Genomic DNA, 22299 nt, shown 5'->3' on the forward strand with positions numbered 1-22299 from the left:
CTTGACTCAGCTGCTTGTCCAGTCACTGGTCCTCTCCCGCCTGGACTACTGCAACTCCCTCCTGGCCGGCCTGCCTGCAACTACTACCCGCCCGCTCCAGCTCATCCAGAACTCTGCGGCTCATCTGGTATTCTCTCTGATTCACACAATCTACTCCACTGCTCCGCTCCCTCCACTGGCTCCCGATACCGGCACGCATTCAGTTCAAGACATTGAACCTCACCTACCACTGTCTCGACCACACAGCCCCAAGCTAAACTTGTCTCTCCATACATCCCCTCCAGACCACTGCAGTCTTCCGGTGCTAGAAGACTAACTCTGCCTCCTCTCCACTCCCCTTCCTCCAGAGCCGCTCCTTCTCATCCCTGGCCCCTAAATGGTGGAACGACCTTCCCACCGGAGTCAAAACAGCAGAGTCCTTGACCTCTTTCCGGCGCTTACACAAGACACATCTTTCCAGACAGTACTTGTAATATTAGTCCTTTTACTCTCCTGTAAGATAGCACTTCACAACATTTTACCATGCTTCTTGCGTTACTAATACTTGTATTATTGATTTCCCCCTTGCTTCCTTTCCCGCAGCCCTTGACAGCACTTAGCTTTAACTTTAAAAGTGCAGCCAAAGTAATTGCCGGGAAGAGGATGCAAGCAAATATTGCCACTATGTGCAAAACAAAAGGTAGTTAGGGAGGTAAACGCAAACCCAAGGGCAATTGGTGGAGGATTTGACTGTATTTATGTCCATCCATTTTGCCTTCTACCCTGACGAGTTTCTCAGTCCTGGCTGATGCAAAGCATCATCGTATCATGTGTTGGGTCTGCAGCAGATATTACTTCCTTACTTATCCTTTTCACTCCAAGAGGAGCATAAGGTTGAAACAAGAACCTTCCACTTCTTACGACCTACTTGACTATGTTTCAATGGAAATGCAATGCCTTTTAAATCTTTTAATACCCCTCCCCTGATCTGTTCCTTTCCACAACTTTATCCTGAAACTGTTTTTAAAGCTCCTTGGTCATCATGGTAGTATCTTTCATTTGAATGCACTAACCAACTGTGAGACCTTACAGAGACAAATGTATTTAATATGAAATCATGTGAACCACTTTTGTTGCACAGACAGACTCATAGGGATGAATACTTTTCAGGATTTTATTTGATCAATTTATTTGATCAAATAAACACACACATTTTTTTCCACATTGAAAGTGTGGAGTAGGCTGTGTAGATCAGAAGTAAGAAACCTCATGTAAATGCATCAAGATTTCAGGTTGTAACACAACAAAATGTGAAAAGGTCCAAGAGGGGTCATAGCTTCCTATAGCCACTATACAGGACTGGTGATTCAGAGGGCTGTGGCCCCTGGCCCTCTGATCCTGCCCCGCCACACTCCAGGTTCGAGAGAGGTCAGCGCTCGTAGCGCTCTGTTAACAGCCCCCGCCCTAGGCAAGAGAGGGGAGGCTTATGCCAGGACCCAGGGTGCGGCAGAAGTGGGTCAACTCCACCATCGCCACGCTCGTCTCCCTACCTCCGCTGTCTACGGAGCCATGTGACCTGGCCTGACCCAACCGGAAGTGTTGCGTCATGGAGATGCTGCTCCGAAGGGCGTATGAGTCAGGAGCCCAAGTGGCCCACCTCAGAAACACAGACAGCCTGCTGGTCTTGTATTTGGACCAGCTGTCTGAGTCCTTGGAGTGTGACGACGCCTGAACACCTGGTGGCCCAATTGACTCGGGGCGTTTCCACATCATGGGCCCTTTATCAAGGAGCCCGCTTTGCAGACATTTGTGCGGCTGCAGCTTGGGTTTCGCCACTTGCATTTGTCCAGTTCTACGGGTTAGATGTGACGGGACCGGTCCCTTCCATTGGGAACCCAGTGTTGGCTGCAGTCTAGCCCTAGTAGTCCATGGGCTCTGCCTCCTGATTTCCTCTCCCAGTCTGCCACTGTTAAGCGCATCCTGATGGAGCTATTGAACCATGTTTTCCCTTCCACCGGACTATGCCTTCCAGTCGAGCACCCACGCGAGCTGCTCCTGGACTTACTGACTGTCGATGTGTTCCAGGGTCTGTCATGCAGTCTCCAGGTACGTTGCCTTCTGCAGGCCACTGCTGCTGTCCTCAGCGGTAAGCACGAGCGGACTCTAGTGTTCTGCTGTGTTCATTTGTCACAGTAGAGCTAATGTTGCGGGTGGCACATGAGTTCGTTCCTGCTCCCCGTGGTGTATATAGTTTGTTTCATTTTAAGTTTTCAGCACAGTGGAGCTTGCCACTCTGTACTGTTCAGTTGAGTAGGATGCTCCTGTGCTGCGTGGAGGCAGCATGTATGTTCCTGCTGCCACGTGATACATATTGGTGGGTTTTAAGCTTGGCTACTCTGTTGACTAGCCAGCTGTGTATTATGTTGTGTTTCAGTGGGTCTGTGGCCCCGCTATTGTTGGATCAGGGGTCCACTGCCATGACATTCCTTTTTCAGATAACCCAGGTTGCATTCGCAACCTATCATTTTAATGGCTTTCTGTTAGAATTAAATATCGATTTTAGTCTGTAGGCACGTTAACCAAGTTAATAAACTTCAGACAACATGTAATACAAGTTTGTGTATCAATATCTGCCACTGTTCATTCTTAATCCTCTGCTGGTGTACAATGATAGTTTTTGTAATGTTTGTTTTCACTCCTTTTTCTCAGTATGTGAAAGGTCAGGAATTACTGGACAACATGTTTTTTTTTTTTTTTTGTCTTTCTGGGTGAATTAATTAAGAATTTTAGACTATGACTATGTTTATGGTCAACATCTTGCTTGCAAAACAAAGTGTCAAGCCCCAGGTTACTCAGAACACAAACAAGAGATGTAGTAAAGGTACAGAAGTTACATTCATAAAAGTATAAGATGATAGTGGTTTAGTGAATCTCAGGATACACAGATGAAGTAGTAACACATTTATTACAGAGAAACATAAATACAGGTTAACCTGGAGCTCTCCTAAAATAACTAAGGATGTGAGTTGGAGAAGCCTTTTTGTATCTTCAGATAGAGAGTAGGTTACAGTCTTATCTATCAGAAGTGATTGCAGCTCATTACAATACAGTGCATCCAGAAAGTATTCACAGCGCTTCACTTTTTCCACATTTTGTTATGTTACAGCCTTATTCCAAAATGGATTAAATTAATTATTGTCCTCAAAATTCTACAAACAATAACCCATAATGACAACGTGAAAGAAGTTTGTTTGAAATCTTTGCAAATTTATTAAAAATAAAAAACAAAAAAAGCACATGTACATAAGTATTCACAACCCTTGAGATGTTTCTACAACTTGATTGGAGTCCACCTGTGGTAAATTCAGTTGATTGGACATGATTTGGAAAGGCACACACCTGTCTATATAAGGTAACACAGTTAACAGTGCATGTCAGAGCACAAACCAAGCCATGAAGTCCAAGGAATTGTCTGTAGACCTCTGAGACAGGATTGTATTGAGGCACAGATCTGCGGAAGGGTACAGAAAAATTTCTGCAGCATTGAAGGTCCCAATGAGCACAGTGGCCTCCATCATCCATAAATGGAAGAAGTTTGGAACCACCAGGACTCTTCCTATAGCTGGCTGCCTGGCCAAACTGAGCGATTGGGGGAGAAGGGCCTTAGTCAGGGAGGTGATCAAGAACCCGATGGTCACTCTGACAGAGCTCCAGCGTGTCTCTGTGGAGAGAGGAGAACCTTCCAGAAGAACAACCATCTCTGCAGCACTCCACCAATCAGGCCTGTATGGTAGAGTGGCCAGACGGAAGCCACTCCTCAGTAAAAGGCACATGACAGCCCACCTGGAGTTTGCCAAAAGGCAACTGAAGGACTCTCAGACCATGAAAAACAAAATTCTCAGGTTTGATGAAACAAAGATTGAACTCTTTGGCCTGAATGGCATGTGTCTGGAGGAAGCCAGGCACCTCTCATCACCTGACCAATACCATCCCTACAGTGAAGCATGGTGGTGGCAGCATCATGCTGTGGGGATGTTTTTCAGTGGCAGGAACTGGGAGACTAGTCAGGATCGAGGGAAAGATGAATGCAGCAATGTACAGAGACATCCTTGATGAAAACCTGCTCCAGAGCGCTCTGGACCTCAGACTGGGGCGAAGGTTCATCTTCCAACAGGACAACGACCCTAATCACACAGCCAAGATAACAAAGGAGTGGCTACAGGACAACTCTGTGAATGTCCTTGAGTGGCTCAGCCAGAGCCCAGACTTGAACCCGATTGAACATCTCTGGAGAGATCTGAAAATTGCTGTGCACCGATGCTCCCCATTCAACCTGATGGAGCTTGAGAGGTCCTGCAAAGAAGAATGGGAGAAACTGCCTAAAAATAGGTGTGCCAAGCTTGTAGCATAAAGACTTGAGGCTGTAATTGGTGCCAAAGGTGCTTCAACAAAGTATTGAGCAAAGGCTGTGAATACTTATGTACATGTGCTTTTTTTGTTTTTTATTTTTAATAAATTTGCAAAGATTTCAAACAAACTTCTTTCACGTTGTCATTATGGGGTATTGTTTGTAGAATTTTGAGGAAAATAATGAATTTAATCAATTTTGGAATAAGGCTGTAACATAACAAAATGTGGAAAAAGTGAAGCGCTGTGAATACTTTCCGGATGCACTGTACAGTACAACATAATTTACCACATGCATAACATGTTGTTGAAGTCTTTCTTGAGTTGATTGGTGCTGGTCAGTATTCTTTGGGCAGCAGATGTTTATCAAAGTCATAGTTTTAAGTTCTCAATCAAATACCTGTGTCCCAAAATACACAATCTTTATACTGTTTAACTATTTTTGCTGATTGAATATGCTACGAGGCAGTGGCTGAATGAATTAACCTAAAGGCAATAGCTGATTTAATAATTCTAAAGGCAGTAGTTGATTGAAATAATCAAAGGACAATAAATGATTGAAATAATGAAATGACAATAGCTGTGTGCAATCCAAGAAACAGTGAAACTAAGACAGAGACAGAGACATGAGACATGACTTTGGTGGATCTTTGTAGCATCCTTAAAAGAAACAAATAATTAATGTAGCTCCCAGAAAGGGGTAAATACAGACTATTGTTTGCTTTATATACAAAACTAAATAAACAACATGAAACCATTAATAATATAAAGAATATACAGAAAATAATAAGTAATTTTTCCAATTACAAGATCATTACATTTTTTAGCATCATGTCATATACTCAGGGAAACAAATGTGTGAATTAAGGTTTTGTTTTACAAAATTATAATGACATTGTGTAAACTTGGAATACTAAAATCAGAGAGAATACAGATTTTTTTTTATAGTAAAACATGCATTCTCTTTTGTGAAGTTATTTTTCATGTGAATCAGTTCATGCTGAATATTAATTCCTTAGTTGTAGTTTATGTATACATTTATGTATATAAACACATGGTAAGATTGTACAGTATATAAACAGATTGGGCTATACAGTTGCAAACCTTTTAACTCAAAAGTTTGTTCTGGATATGTTGACTGTAGAGCTGGTATAATAATAAAATTAATTGATTCAAAACGATTATTTTAATATTTATCAATTTGTTTGGTTGCATTCATTCAGCTTTTATGCTTTGACTTCTTAGAAATTCTGAGAATTGAGTGTTTACATGGTGCAATGGTAATGCAAACTAGTGAAAATGGCAGACCAGGGAGAGAAAAGGAGCAAGGCTGGTGAAAAAAGGCTGCCTGCAAATGGTTCAGGACAACACTCAAGCATTGTGTTTTTTTCAATCAGCCTACTTTTGTATAGTAACCTGGAACAATGTGTTTGTTTCAGACATGAGAGCTTTCACATTTGTGACCGAATTCCAACATTTTAGAAAATCCCACGTTCTATTTTACATACGCGCAAATCGGGTGAAATTGTATAAAGGGGATCAATCCCAACTGACTTTGTTGCATGAGTTAATATATGTGCATGAAGGCATCTTGTGGACAAGTCAAATATACACTCTGATATTTCAAATACAGTCACACTGTAATAAGGAACAATTAGAAAATGTGACATAGATCTCTTCTGGTGTCAAAACAATTGTGTCAATCATTGATGCATTGAATCTCCTCAAAGAAACTAAATTGATTCAGCTATTAACAATAAATTCTGATGGTCCTGGCTTTTAATATTTAGATTTGTGTTGATTTCTGGTTTGTTTGTTGTATAAAATGTATACTACTATTAAAGTACTATTACAAGCCAATGCCCGCTGTCATCTTTTTGGGCTTTGTAATTTGTAATACATTTCTTGTATTCAAACTGATTATTGGAATTATAGTTTGATGAAGTGGATCAGATTAGTTTTATTCTAGTACTTTTGTTAATTGTAGGGTGATGACATTTGACATCTTTCTTTTTGTTTTGTCATGTTTACAAATGTATTGTTTTGTTTTAGTTTTTTACTGTATTGTAGATGCATGGATTTAGAGCTTGCAAGAAATGCATCAAACTGCAAGCTATGACTTGTGAGTATTATTCCATTCTTGAAAACATTTCAACAATGAGAAATAATTCTCTTATAAATATACATAATTTAAATGTAAATTGATGTCATGTTTCTTTGATAAGTTAATACTTGCTATTTGGATAAACAACATGAACAGTGTAAGACAACCAAATGAATACCGTAGAGTTAATATTACAGAATATCATCTAGTTATGGTGCCATTATTAAATGACAAATAAATAAATAATCAATTAAACAAAAATGTAATCTAATTAGAATACATTATTTTAAAAAGTCGTCCAGCATACCACTAGTTGACTGCACTCCTGTTTATGTTAAATGTCTCTAGAGAGGACTGCTGTGACAAGGTCTGGTTCCGGGAGGGCTTCCTGTCAGGGGCTAGCAGGCCATTTTTGGGTATGTCGAGGTGAATGTCTCCCTGATCCTCCTCCTTTTCCTCCTCCGAGTTGGCAGCATTGGCATTGACTTCTGCATCCAGCTCTTGGAAGCAGAGCTCCCAGCAGTCCTCGGTCTGGTACTCAATCTCTTCTGCACAGGGAGGCTCATCGTCTTCAAAGGAACTGTGGATAGTCACATGCAGCCATTAGCTACCAGGGACCACTGCACTACACTTATTGCTGTTCAGTGTGGGTTCAGATGTAACAACACATTATAATTAAAACCAAATAAAACACAGTATACTAATACATTGCTCACATGATAGACCCTTAATTGGAATCTATAAATATAATATTTTTCAACTTCAAATATATTTTCTGAATTACAAACAGTTATTTATTTCTGTTGTGCTAAAACAGTAAGAAACAATACCTTTCTCAGTTGAGTTTAGAATGTGTTCTAATTTTTTGCTTGGGAATATACACTTTAGGCCTGCCAAGTCACTGTTACCACTTTTGTATAACTTGATAACCATACAACATGTACTAAGTGTTTGACTACTGGATACTTACAACCATATACAGTGCCTTGCAAAAGTATTCAGACCCTTCTTATGGTGTCCCATTTTGTGAAGTTACAAAATTATGCATAAACATTTTTTTAAACTTAATATTTAATTAAAAACTTGAATGCTAAAACTGAAGACTTTTAAGGGTAAGACAAGTTACAGTAAATGTCAGCAAAAACTAAAGAGAAAGAAAAAATATATAATTTAATTTCATAAGTATTCAGACCCTTGAGCTCAATATTTTGTGGAAGTACCTTTGGCAACAATTGCAAACAAGTTTTGTTTGGGTAAGTCTCTACCAAGTTTGCACACCATCTTGGTGACATTTTTGCCCATTCTTCTTAACAGATTTGCTCGAGCTCTTTCAAGTTGCTTGGGGATGGGTTATGGACAGCTGTTTTCAAGTCTTTCCACTGACTAGGAATCAAGCCATGACTTTGACTGGGCCACTCAAGGATATTCACTTTCTTATTCTTTAGCCACTACAGTATATCTTTGACCTTGTGCTTTGGATCATTGTTCTGCTGAAAGAAGTCTTTAGCAGACTGAAACTAATTTTCCTCTGTACTTTGCTCCATCTATTTTTCCTTCAATCCTAACCAGTTTTCCAGACCTTAGGGAAGATGTCAAATGTCTGCACCAATTTGGTCTCATCTGACCATTTTTGCAGGGTCACTCAGGTGTTTTGTTGCAAACTCACTGTGGCTTTTTAGACAGTTTATTTTTAGTAATGACTTCCTTCTTGCCACCTGAAATAAAGGTAAGTTTTGTGAAGTGTTCTGGATATTTTTCACTGATGTACATATTCTCCCATTTCAGACATTGAACTCCATAGATCTTTCAAAGTTATTGGCCTCACAGTGGCATCCCTCACCAGCTTCTTCATTGACTGCCTGCTCAGTTTGGAGGGATGACCTGATCTAGGCAGGGTCTGGGTGGCACAATGCACTTTCCATTTCCTGATGATTGAGTACACTGTATGCTCACAGGGATATTCAGATACTTTTATATTTTGTAACCCTTCTCAAGATCTGTGCTTTACAATAACTTTATCCCTGACTTGCTTTGAAAGCTCCTTGGTCTTCATGGTTGAATCCTTACTTGAAATTCACTACCAGAGCAAGGGACCTCACAGAGACAGGTATTTTAATTCTGAAATCATGAAAACTGTTATTACTGCATACAGACAGAGGGCATTCATCTAATTGTGTGGCTTGTTAAGGTAATTTTGTGCACCTGAATTAATTTAGGTTTGCCACATCAACGGGTTTGAATACTTGTGCAATTATTGCTTTTCCATTTTTATTTCATATTAATTCTCTATATTTATTTATTTGTGCTTTGAAGTGTCACGACTGCAAGCTTTACAATGTGAAAACTATGAGAGTATCTGAATACTTTTGCAATGCACTGTAAGTACTCTGCATTAATTAAGTCATAGATTTTGAATACCATGTTAATGCATTATTTAACTATTGTGTGTCAGAGAATACAACACTACAAGTGATTTATTTATTTTTCTTTGTATTGTTTAATATAGACCTAAACACACAAAAAGGGAAAAATCTGTTTGTTGACCCTAGATATCGTTATTCTTTAAAGCTGAACTCTGTAGACTTATATTAATAAAATGTAAAGGGATCTAGGTTTCACAGTAAGGGTTTTCTCTCTAGGTTGCACCTTTCCCCATAGGAGGAGCTGTCCAGAGGAAGAGGTGCTGAACTCTCTGTACTGTATGAGCCTATTCCAGTTACTGTATCTCCAAGGTCTACTTGAAGAAGCTTTTAAATCAGAATTAATTATTTAACACTATTTACCTTAGCTGGGGAATGAAAGCAAATCAGAGATGGAATGTATGGCCTCTCAAATGAGAGGCATGTGTATGTAGTGTTCTGAACTGGCACACTCCTACGACTTAGTTCCTCTGGCCCAGTTCCAACAATCTCTTCTAGCAACCTGTAATCTGGGGACTCCTTCAGATTATTTTATTTATTTATTTATTTATTTATTTTTAAGTACGTATTTATTTATTATATCTCAGATATAGTGTGCTTATATAAATTAGCTTGATTATTCTATCAACTGTATTATAAAAACTGCACTGTGGAGAAATGAAATTTGGTACATTGTGGAACATATCCCAGTGAACAACGGTACACACCAGGGGGTACATCATTAAACACTGCCTAACACTAACTGTAAATCCATTTATACATAAATGTAAATAATAAAATATCATAATGATATATGCCTATTCTTACCTAAAATTATGATGTGCATGAGTAAACCACAGTAGTTTCATGGACTTCATTGTAGTATTTATTATTGTTCTAAAACAAAGAACATTACTATTGTTTCTGTGACAAAGGCTTAAGCCAAACCTGCTGTTTCTGACCAGACTCTAATGAAAGTTTATTGTGCTGTGGCTGCCAGCGGCTGTGACACTACCATTCTCCCATCACCACAAGAAGCAGAGCAGAGCTGATGACTTTGTGTGTGGAAGAAAAATAAATATGTGCTTCCGTTTCAGGCTGCTTCTGCCTTAAAGGAAAGTGCTTTCTCCAGTGAAAGGGAAATGAACACAGGGGTTTCAGAAGAGTTACACAAATAGAACGGTAGTATTAAAGAGGTTGGGGGGTTGGGGGGTTGGGGGGTTGAGGGGGTGGGGGGGAGCTGCTTTAAGAGAATAGTGCTAGGGTTGGTGTCTGTGCATGCAGATCTGCTACCCACACCTTTGAAGGAGGTTATGACCTTCAGATAGCAGCACCCTGATTGACAGTCAACATGAGGCCCAGCCACACTAATCAGATTAAAAAACAGGGATTCACGGGGGACGTGGATGTGACAAGCAAATTGATTTTAGCATTTCTTTCCCTGTGTGTATGTGTGTGTGTGTATCTGTATTAGAGTGTCTTTTTCCTGCTTTAGATTCAAAGGAAATTTAAAACAATATATAAATATAGCACGCAGCGACGGGAAGGCTTGTGTTTTGTTTTCCATTTTCTTGCAAAGGACTCTTTAATATTTCATACCTGGGGTTGAGATAGCTACAGGGGTTTCAGCACTAAGAGCAACACAACCCCCCCACTAAACCACCAACTACCCTTCTTCCATGAGACACATCAAGTGCCCTCCAGATAAAAAGTGGATAAAAATAAGTAATTTGTAGTTGTTGTGAGCCAGGATGCAGGATGCTCTTAAACTTGCCTAAATCCGTGTCTTTTAAACCCTAGAAATGCACAATAAAATATACAATAGGTTAACTGTTTATGATACCTTCAAACAACAGCTTTTCCTTTGTTTTAAAATAATAAAGTAGCTATATGCTTATGATTATGTAATGTGCTCACCAAAAATAGATACATGTATAGGGGTGCCAAGTTTGAGAACATCCTTGTCATCCAAAATATGTGTTATGCATTCTCCATCCTTCCCCCTATCAACCCAGCTGTTTACTTTTTATTTCCCCCCTACTTCTTACATCAGACAGTTGGTTCCAGTGAATGGATTTGAAATATATCCTTTAATATAAAGGTCTTTTGCACTGCAGATGAAAACTACTGATATGTAAGATGGGGATTAAATGTGTGAGGCCACACATTAAGTTCCAACTAATCTTGCCCTGACGCTAGTGTATGCTGTGGACTGGCAAACAACTCTCAGCCTGAAGGGACAGATTTCAGACACTTACCTGTTATCATAAATCAGTTTACAAGTTGTGGTGAAAACAGTGCCTTCCATTAGCACAGATAAAGACATTTTGAAGAGCAATGGACCTACTTTTGGCCACAACAAATGCCTCCATTGTATTTTAATTAAGTGTATTTTGATTTCATATTGCACTTTACCGCCTTACCAACATTTTGCACATTACTATAAGTATTGTCTTACAATATTTAAAATACACATTGATGTTTAGCATAAGTTGTATTTAAACATCAGAGAAAATGATTAAAACAACAACAAAACACACTGTATATGGATATCGACCTAAATGCAAAGATCTCAGTTATTTCCTCTGCAATATGTTTATTGACCATCATGTTCAGTATGCTGAGCACATTACACTCCCTGCCACATTGTCAGAGACTGTGTTTTTTAACATAATGACACTACTATGTAAAAACAAAACTCTCAATTCTGTTTGAAGGCAGTGAATCATGTAGGTCAAGGACCTTTCTCATAGATGTTTCCATACTATGCAAGATGGCAAGACAGAAAAATGTTCTCCATTTAAATATGTATTCATTTTAAGTTTCCGAGTTTCTAAGGGCAACCCTGAGTTTTCAAGGATGCTTGCAGGAAACTCTGTCTTTTTATTTCCACTTACAAGCAGAAATCAGGCCATGGAATTGCTGCTAATGTAAGTGTAATTATTCATATAATGAGAAATTATAGTTGTAACTGGATGGAATGTGGAACTGCATTTTGTTTAGTATTATGGTGGCATCTTCCTTTATGCTTGCATTTGTAGTGCTTACAGCTCAAGATTTAGATGATTTTTGCACTGTCAGGGCTGCTTTAATTGAGTTAAGGATTACATGGACTAAGACAGTACACAGCATACAATGGGAAAGCTTTCTCTAAGTTGGTGTGCAATGTATAACAATTCAGCAGACTTGGCCTGATAGAGTTAGGCAAGGATAAAACACAGCTCTTAATATTGTGGTCCTGGGTGTTATCCCCTTGTTGCAAATCTGTAAGAACAAACTACAGCTTTCTTTAAAGCAAATGCTATTATATTGTTTACATTCTTAAAAATGAACTACATACCTGCAAGTAGTCTACAATCATCAGAGAACATACATATACAAGGCCATCAAATTGTTTTTCATGCAGATTAAGGACATCTTTTAACTTTCATTCAGTTCAGGCGTGATCCTTACCTTGTTCAACCAGGGCTATTACTGTTACATCTTCTCAGGACTGGATCTCAGGGTTATGTCGTGGAAAGATGTTATGTAATGTTATACATTCCAGGGAATTACACACCACTTGCTTTGCCCATGCATATCAAATCTTATATGTCTGGTGTATGATTTGGTAGTTACCATACTGGGACAATGTCCTGATCTTTTATTTTAAGGTTACAGCCATGTCTTTGATTGCATTAACATTAATATGCAAAGGCACCTGACACACTGCAGCAGACACAATACATTGCAGTGTTCACTGTATTAAGGAAGGGAAATTGCACAGCATTGTCATTCAATTCCAAACCACCTGCCTTGGAATCCCAAACAAAGGAATATAGAAAAACTGACAGCTGATAATAATCTTGTTTTAATAATAATCATTAAAAAGAAAAAGAAAAAACATGAATTATCAGTTCAGCAATTGCATTTAATAACATATGTCAATATAATGCTAGCACAAAGTGGAATCCCATGTGAACTTTAGACTGCAAGCTGGGGAAACCTGGCAAATAAGAAGGGATTAAATATGAGAAGAGATAAAATAGAATTATGAGCAATTTAAGAGGAGGTGAAAAACATAACCTAGAAGGTTTGTGTGCTGAGAAATGGAGGGACCAAGCAGCAATATCTGGTTGAGAGAAGGCTTTGGGAGCCGTTAGACCTGGAAGCAATGATGAAATAGATTACTATTTGCCTTCCTTTCCAGTCGAAACTCTAATTAAGGGATCACAGAAATACCAGTCCAGCCCTCATTTGTTTGTGTTACTCAGCCGAAAGGACACCATGCATCTCCCTGACAGTTAGTCATTATACCTTCATACCAAAATCAGGTTTCAAAGAAATATTGAATTCGCTAACAACATACAGATCAAGGCATGTCTGTGTCTGTGTGAATATGTGCTTAGAGATTGATGGGAGAAGCAGCGTGAAGGGAAATGTGTGTTTGAAGGGGTGGGCACTGTATACTGGGGAGAGTTCACCTTTGCAATGTTGTGTATCGGCAGATTTCTTTACATTATTATATTTATTCTCATATCCAAAAAAGTGCAATTATTTAATCTACTCTTTTTAAATTTGTATTATTATTATCTGTAGCCTAAAATGTAAATGACAATGCTTGCTCGTTTAAATTAAAAACAATGTCAAATCCTGGCCTCCCCAGTTTTGCATCTGGTTAGCTGAAATCACAGCCATATGACATGCATTAGCAGACTTATTTATGGTTGAAGTGAGTTATTTTGTAATCAGTCTCTTCAGATCAGTGTGAATTAAGCAGATCCTCACAGGATAACACATACTACATTGTAAATGCATCAGAAGTACTGAGGCAGGAATTGCTCCATAAAACCACAAGTGTCTTCTAACATCCAACTGTAATGTTCCCTCTAGCTTCCAAATCTTTAACTGCTCTGGCACTGTTTTCTACGTGACTGATCAAAGCATCTGGATTGTTAATTTTCTATACTATGCTACATAATTCTATCATCAGCAGTTAATGTTTAGCTATATGGAGGCAACACTAGGGACAAAGACAAGAGTACTTAATTTTAGGCAGCAAGCCAAATTGTCATTTAGAGATATCTTAAAACACAATTTAATATATCTTAAATAGAACTGCAGATATCTCAAACTAACTCAAATTCAAGATATCTCAAATGTAATTTGAGATATCTCGAATTGAATTTGAGATATCTGAAATAAAACAGAAAGTCATTTTAGGATATCTCAAAATGACTTCCTGTGAAAATGATGTATGCATTGTATGGACTTCCTGTCTATTTTAAGATATCTTGAATTTATTTAATTAGGAATTTATTAATCTATTTATTAAACGTATTATTTATATGAAACGTGAGCTAGCACAACGTGAGATCCTAAGTCAGTGGACATTAAAATCACCAGAGGCTTTAGAAAGTGAATAAAAAATATGGGGACTGCTACAGCCGGGATCAGACTATTGATGCTGAGTACAGAGTCCTGAGGACATATAGATCGAGTATCAGTTGTTTCTTACCACAAATATTTATGAACAGCAATTCCCATTGGACTCACTCTGGCATTTTAAAATATGGAGAGGAAAAGGGGCCTATTAGATAACCTTTCGTAAGCTCCTTGCTCAGCAGTGTATCCACAGAATCTGGGTCATCTAGTGCTGATTGGAGGTTGTGTGCAACGTACGTAGTCATTTATTCCACATGGAAACTTTGAGTAGTTTATGAAAGTTTGATTTGGGTGGTTGTGGAGATAGTGGGATGATTTTGTATGGGAGCTGAGGGATGGCTTTTCTCGCTGCAGCTGCAGAAGTGCTAGAATTTACAGTGAGGGTAAGTACATACATTTTCATTGAAATAGGTGCATAATTGTTTCAGTGCATTTGTAAATACCTGTTGGCCGTGGTGGTCAGATTTGGCAACGGAAAGAAGGGTTGTGCTTGCGAGGTTAAATCTGAACAAAACAGACTTTTCGGGCAGAAGTCTGCTGTGTGATTAAAAGGCCTGCATATCGTTCAAGACTTGGATCCTATTAAACAGATCCAGGTCCAGAACAGACCAGTCTAGTCTGTTGTGTGCATATCCTTAATCGTCGTGAGGACAGCACTGGAGGCGTCAGCTGGAGGGAATCTAAGGGGCAAAGGGGAGGCTGTTTTCGGTGAGTTTAAATACTCTAGCTTTACTATTCATTTTATGTGGTAGCCAATGGGCTTATTCCTTCTGTGTGTGATTAAGTGAGTTTCCTACCTGAACCATCGCTATGCTTAATGTACTGATGCAGAGAGCTGGCCCATAGCTTTTTCTCATGTATGAGTACTACTTTTAATGCAGAATGCACAATCACAAAAATTCTGAATAGGGGAGGTTTCCCCGAAAACACGAAACATAAAAATACATATTCTGCATTCTAATAACAAAAAAATTGAATCTATATACAAAACCTCTCAGATAATAGCAATCCATGGCAAGCTGAACAATTGTTTTGATGATAACTGACACTGAGTTCAGGATATTAAGCAACACAGTCAGGTTTGTACCAACTATTCCCCAAGCCTCACTACAAATTGCTCAGCAGGTGGCTTGAGAGTAGAGGTTGTCTGTACTGTGAGCCATCTGATGTGCAGCTGCTTGAAGGAATGTCCATTGGGCAATTCAGTCACATGCAAACAAGTTGTGCAGAGATATCTCAGGTTTGGCCCATGCTTGTTTTAGATTTTAATTTTATTGTATAACAATTGATGACAAGTTGTCATCTACATTGTTCAACAGAAAATGTGTAACTGTATTATAGGTAAATGGATATGGCAAGCCAAATTATAATTTACAGATATCTCATAATGCATTTCAACTACCAATTATTTTTTTGTGTGTCCCAAATCATACCTTTTTATTTCCTATACATTTCTGTTAGGGAACATTTATGAACTTTAATTGTTGTTTTATAATGAAAAAATATATAATTAATGTAACCATAGACATATACACCTTTGAGTATAACTGATTACCTCTAACCTACCTCACACTCCATAGTTTACACCACTTGCAAATTGCTTTACAGAGGCTCCTGATTTTTTTGTATGCACCAATTTTAATGTGACTTGCCTTGCCTCCACTGTTTGGTAAATAAACTTAAACTTCTTAATTTAACCTGGAACAGTGGCATTTATTTTAAATAGCTGAATATTTATTTTATTCATGAAGATTCACGAGCATCAATGATTGACACAATTTTTTCACCTGCATAATGACATAATAGATGTATATTGCAATGCCTAATTGGTCCATATTATAATGTGACAAATCGGCAGTTACGCCACAATACGCTTGCAACATTTTCTGTGTATATGTGATTTGTCCACAAGATGCCTCCATGTACATATACATATGCATGGAAGACATTTAGTCAGACTCAACCCCCCACCCTCTCTCATTGTGCTTATCTCAAAAAGGGCCCATATTATTGCCTAAATGTTGGAATTCCACCAAAAATTTGAAAACTCTCATGTCTGCTAAATTGTGTGACCAGAACTTCAAAGTGCAGGTTCTGTAAACTTTAGAAGGCAATGGGATGTATTCCATGTTGTGACTTGCATCCTGTGCAATATCATGACAGTACCCTCATTGAAATATGGCCTACTATAGAGCTTCAGATTTCAAATTCCATTCTGGATGAAAACAAGGAGAAAACATTTATACCTCCCCTTATTTCCAACTACTTGCTGCAGCAATTTCACCCATAGAATCAATATTTTCACGTTCGCCCCCAGACTCATCTTTGTCCCATTTACCAATTGGCTCAATCTGATAAGGTTGACTGGCACACATTATATAGTATTTACTTTATTTTATCTTGGGAATTTTAGAGTGTGAGCTTAAAAGATCAGTAAAGGTAAATTGCAGACTTAGTGTACTCTGGCGTCACATATTTGACTGCAGCAACCTAGTAATCGTCTGGTAGTGCTCCTGCAGCATAATCTAGTCCACATATGTGTTGTGTTTATTAAAAGTGATGTATTTTTAATGGATTGGTGAAGCATACTCTAAACAGATGAACTCTCAGAAATAGCAAAGACAAACATAACATGAAGGACAGCATAGTCTGAATTGACTTCCATTTAGAACATTTCTTTAACATAATTTTATTTGCATTTCATTCATCTGTTCTGCTCAGTCCTTGCCTGCCCTACTCCTAGGTCTCTTGGCTGATCCTGATGTAAAGTATATGACTGTAGAGGATGCTCACAGTATGGTCAATGCTTATGTTTGGGATCTTAGAATTCTGTTGCATTCCTCCCTGATGCAGTTTTATATTGTATTATTTAGTGATATATTTAACTTTTTACTTTTTTTTTTCCTTGACTTTATCATATTATGTAATTTAATTCTGTACACTGTGTGAAAGATGCTATATGAAATAATGTATTTTTTTCTAATTATCATTGATGTTACACAATTAAACTTGAAGCATAACGAGCAACTACTAAACACTGGTATGTCTGTTTAGGTCCTTCTTCAGTTCTTCAAAGCACTAAATTAAACATCAGAAAAGCTTTTTTTGGTGCAGTCTGCAATTTCAAGGAAAGGTGAATCTTTAACCTCACTTTCCTTTTCTAGGGGTAAAACCCCATTGATTATGGTAATCATGCTGGTTTAGGATTTAAGATCTTCCCAGATTCTTTCATAGTTTCAAAAAGGAATACTGCTGCCTCACATCTTTCTACAAATATCGATCAGCCCTCCACACAACCTCTAGAACAGCCTAATAATTATTATAGACTTCACAGCTCAACACATTACTTTTCCCTTAAGGTGTACTTCACTTTATCATGCTTATTATCAGCCCTCCTGGATCACTGGACAGTGAAAACATTACTATATTTATCTTTCTTTATTTCTTTTTAGAAAGAAAAAGTATGTTTTAGAGACAACAGATCACAACAGGGTGTTAAAAGTAATCAGTTACTGAATGCATTCAAGAAGACAAAACAACTTCCAGTCAGATTTTTACATTCTGATTTTGACGTTTCACAACTCGTTTTTCATTAGCAGTAATGAGTTTATTTTTCATACAGAAGATGGTTAATTATTATAAATATGTATCTACTAACCAATTCTCTGCTGGGTACATGCAGTATTCAGTTTGTTTATTTTTATTATGGATATGTATTTATTTGTATTGTTTGATCATGAAGTTATAGTTGGCTCATTTGTTTTAGTCTTGAGAGCAGCTTTGCATTTTGTTTAATCCTTTGCTTTCCATCGCCTTTGTACTGAATGAAGGCAAACTATGTGTAAAGAAATGGATTTGTAATGTTCACAAAAGTATCAAAGAGCACTGTACCAGGGGTGACAATATGGCTGTCAAACAGGGAGGTAATTACAAACTTCAACCAATGAATCTGGCCCCTTGGGTTATAGCTGCTATGCCAGAGGATTTAATGATTCATCTGCAATGCATTTATATATATATTTCAAATAGAATTCACAACACCTTTGAAAATGTGTCAAAAGGAAAAACTGAATGTGATTTCCCCAGAAAGATTCTATTCCCCCATTCCTGAAAGAAAGAAAAAAAAAAAAGGGCTGGTGTCTTAACCTTAATAGGACAAACTGGATAATGCAGATTGAAATGTTTTGCCAGGTTTCATCTAATAAAGCACATTCACAAAATTGTGCTTTTACCGGTATCAAAAGGAAAGGGAAAGTGTGAAAATTTGATTCTTCACCTTTCTTTCGATCTTTGTTGTAATTGTGAAAATGGTGGGGATAGTGATTTATGAGGACAGAATGTCTATATGGATTATAGTGACACCCTCTGTAGATAAGTAGTCTTGACCAAGTCTCACCCCCCACCCGCCATTTAAAAATCTTGCCTTCTGTGTTAAATATGTGAAGAGAATAAACAACAGGCAAACAACATGCATGTCTTCATTCTGGTTTCCTTAAGAGGAAATTGCACAGGCCTGTGATTGTCATATTATTCTGAATGGAAGGTGAAATGAGGTATCGTTTGCTTATTTATTAATAATGTGCTGTTCAAAAGCAAAGCAAACAACAACTTAAAAGCTTTAGCAGAGTTATTAGTCATGAACAGACCATAAATAATCATGAAACTGATTATGATTCATAACTCCCTGCAGAACTTCCAAGGACCTAACCTTTTAACAAAAACACACTGAGGTAGTCGTGAGTTTATCAAATGAATTAGTAAACCAAATCCAAGAAATGCTTGAAGGTCTTCTCTACCAGTCTACCATATGTATGTTTTTTTATCCATTTTATTTTGGCTACAGTCTCTGTCAGCGCTATTATAGTTCAGTCTGATTATGAATCATGAGCACTCCAGTATTTGTTGTCTTGCCAGAACTGCTTTCAAAATGTCTCTTTCTTTGTGGACTACATCTTCTTAAATATATAAATTAATGGTATTTTTTTTTAATATTAACATTTTCACAGAGGTCAGATGTTGCTTATGTATTATTTACTCTATACACATAGCATTATCTTCTCAGAGCTTTTTCCCAAGTTACATATAGATGTATTACAGAACTAACACAGTTGTGCTTGCAACAAAAACATAGCCATAATCAGATAAGAGCAGATTTTCAGTGTAAACTGATCATTTTCTAAGTTAAGTTAATGGGTTTGGACTTTGTTTTTCAAGTGTCTTCTGTATCAAAAAGAAAAATATCCCTCACTGTATATGTAAAGGACATGTTAAATACCCAGTCTTTTGCTTGAATTTCCATATGCTTTTAGAGTATTAGAATATATCAGTTTATCATTTGGAATGGTTTTAAATTCTAGATGTTCTAGAATTCTAGATCTAGAGGTTTTAAATACTGGAATCAGTACTTATTGCACTTATTTTAACCTTGCATCAGGGTTATGAACAAATTGGGTGCTGGTATTCACACTACCTTTAGTATTTATTATGATCACTATTATTATTGGTATTATTACAAATAGTAGTAGTTATGGTCTTAATTTGACTGATGATTTAATCAAATTACAAATTTACAAAAATGTTAAGTCACACAACAAGAAATTACATAGTGCGTAAAAAACAAAACAAAACAAAACAAAACTGCAATAAGTTATACTGAAGGCATACTTACTTAATCTTAAAAAGTACAAATCATGTCTCATTTCATGGATGGTTAAAATTATTTGTGTATTATCTTCTGGTAATCAAAGTACTGAATAAATATCTAAAAAAACATTTGTATTTTTTCAAAACCATATTAAATTATTCATTATTCATTCTGTAAATATACCAGTGCTCCTATACTACACATATTGCTATTTTATTAACTGAATAGTATTAATATATATATATATATATATATATATATATATATATATATATATATATATATATAAAAACAATGATTAAACATTTTCATATATGTATTTATATTATGGAAGTCTATCTGTTTACGTCACTGTAAATGATTGTTTGAGTACAGGGGGTCACACACATAACGACTGATCTTAAATCCTTTGTCGTGGGGATCTCGGACAGCCTTGAAACTCCCCAAATCCTGCGGAAATGCGCATGATCCATACAGAGAAACATAAACAAACATGGACCTGGACACTTAGGAGCTCACCGCCATTGTTGTTCATGCATTCATCTGTTGCGACAAACAAAAAACGTGGTGAGAAAAGAGAGTGTTGGTGAACACATGGCTGGGGAGGCGAGGGCAATAGCCTGTGTTCTGGAGGTGAGCAACAGTCAAAGGCTATATCCATCCCACAGTATGATCATCACACTGTAGTGATCGATATTTTGTGCAGACCTGAGTCAATTACAGATACTAATTGGTATTTGTATTTGAACATATGGTTTTCCCTCTATTAGATAATTTTTAAATAACCTACCCCAAAACAACCATTATTATTTTAAGTATTTGAATAAATACTTATAAAAATCAAATACTCTTGTCATGTTTATTCTTTCTGTTCTGTTCTATTTTTTTCATTCAGCTCAACTCTCATTGGCTGCTGCCAGTCTCCATGTGACACTGATCAAGTCACCCTACATGACCCATGCTGATCGAGTCTATGAAACATGTTTAATAAAATCGTTGGGGCTCCGACTAGCTTATGATTGGATCAGAGGGTAAGCAATTGCATTGCTGACCCTCTCACACTACACTACTACTGATCATTGTTGCATGCATGCTTCCCGACCAAGCTGCCTGTCATCACGATCAGTGCAGATTCGTCGGGAGGGCCAAATTGGGTTAAAAATCTTGTAGTGTGACCTTAGCTTTAATCAATTTTTTATTTTGGATAGGGAGAGAGAGACAGTGTTGTTTAAGGGCAGGCAAAGGCTAAGGCTCCATGTATGTGAGACAGGCATGTTTTCAGAGACATTTCTCTGTGCTGACATTGTTTTCTTATTTAGAATTCATCACTAAAAGCACCACAGTGCAAAAATGAATAAGGAAATTAAGTTTATTTGTTAATATTTCCCCTGACGAAATACTGTTCAGCTGACATTTAATGATACATTTTAATGTCAATAGTTTATTTTAAATAATTAAAATGCTTCAGCTTCCTAAGGGCTTCATTAATTCATCCCCAGATGTCCCATGGAAATGCCGCACAAACTTATTTGTGCTCTTGTAGCACTGTGCACCAATTATTGAATGTTAAATTCTAGATTTTATTGTTAAACCACTCCACACTTGAATCTTGTGCAGCTCTTTATAGGTTTGAGATATAATTATTACATCGGCCAAACAAACAGTAGCAGCTTGGCTGTTACCTGAACCCTGAAATATAGTTATTGAGGACATGAATCCTGAAGAAACAGAGTTCCAACATGAAATGTATTTATTAGCAAGGGAATTAAAACCTGAATAAATGGGTAAAGTATGTTGACAATAAGCTATATATATATACTGCAAAATAATAATAATAATAATAATAATAATAATAATAATAATAATAATAATAATAATAATAATAATATAAAAATAATCTTAATAGGAGCTATATTGAGGATCATAAAACATGACCTGAACTTATAAAATGTTTTATAGAATGTATTTAATGTCATGTATTTATTTTTATAGCAGGTCTTGACATACAACAAAATTTGTTAAATGGTTACATACCTAGAACCTTTAATATCTGAAACTTTGAATGGTTTCCAACCCCTGTTGTAAGTGTAAGAAAAAAATGCTGTGATTGCGTTATGTCAAGATTGGAATACTGTATTGCTATTCTGTCAGGTAGCACACATTTGTTTATGGACTTCAGTTAATTCAAAATGCTGCTGCAAGGATCTTAAAAAAATATAATAATAACATATTACTCCAGTATTAGATTCTCTTCATTGGCATTCTGTGTGCTACAGGATAGATTTCAAACTCCTCCTATGAACATTCAATACACTAAAGGGACTGGCAACTCCTTATTTAAA

General features: G+C 37.2%; 1 protein-coding gene across 2 annotated transcripts in view; it reads right to left on the bottom strand.

Annotated features, from left to right (window-relative positions):
• Positions 1-4592: 4592 nt before the first annotated feature.
• agbl1 (AGBL carboxypeptidase 1) overlaps positions 4593-22299 on the bottom strand; it is a 250858-nt gene continuing 233151 nt past the window's right edge. For both annotated transcript variants that reach the window (XM_066701926.1, XM_066701925.1), the window contains one exon: positions 4593-7070. In XM_066701926.1, coding sequence (XP_066558023.1) covers positions 6800-7070 — 271 coding nt within the window. In that variant the 3' untranslated portion in view covers positions 4593-6799. The remainder of the gene's footprint in view (positions 7071-22299) is intronic.

Source organism: Amia ocellicauda, chromosome 4 (assembly GCF_036373705.1).
Source record: "Amia ocellicauda isolate fAmiCal2 chromosome 4, fAmiCal2.hap1, whole genome shotgun sequence".
Lineage (NCBI taxonomy): Eukaryota > Metazoa > Chordata > Actinopteri > Amiiformes > Amiidae > Amia > Amia ocellicauda.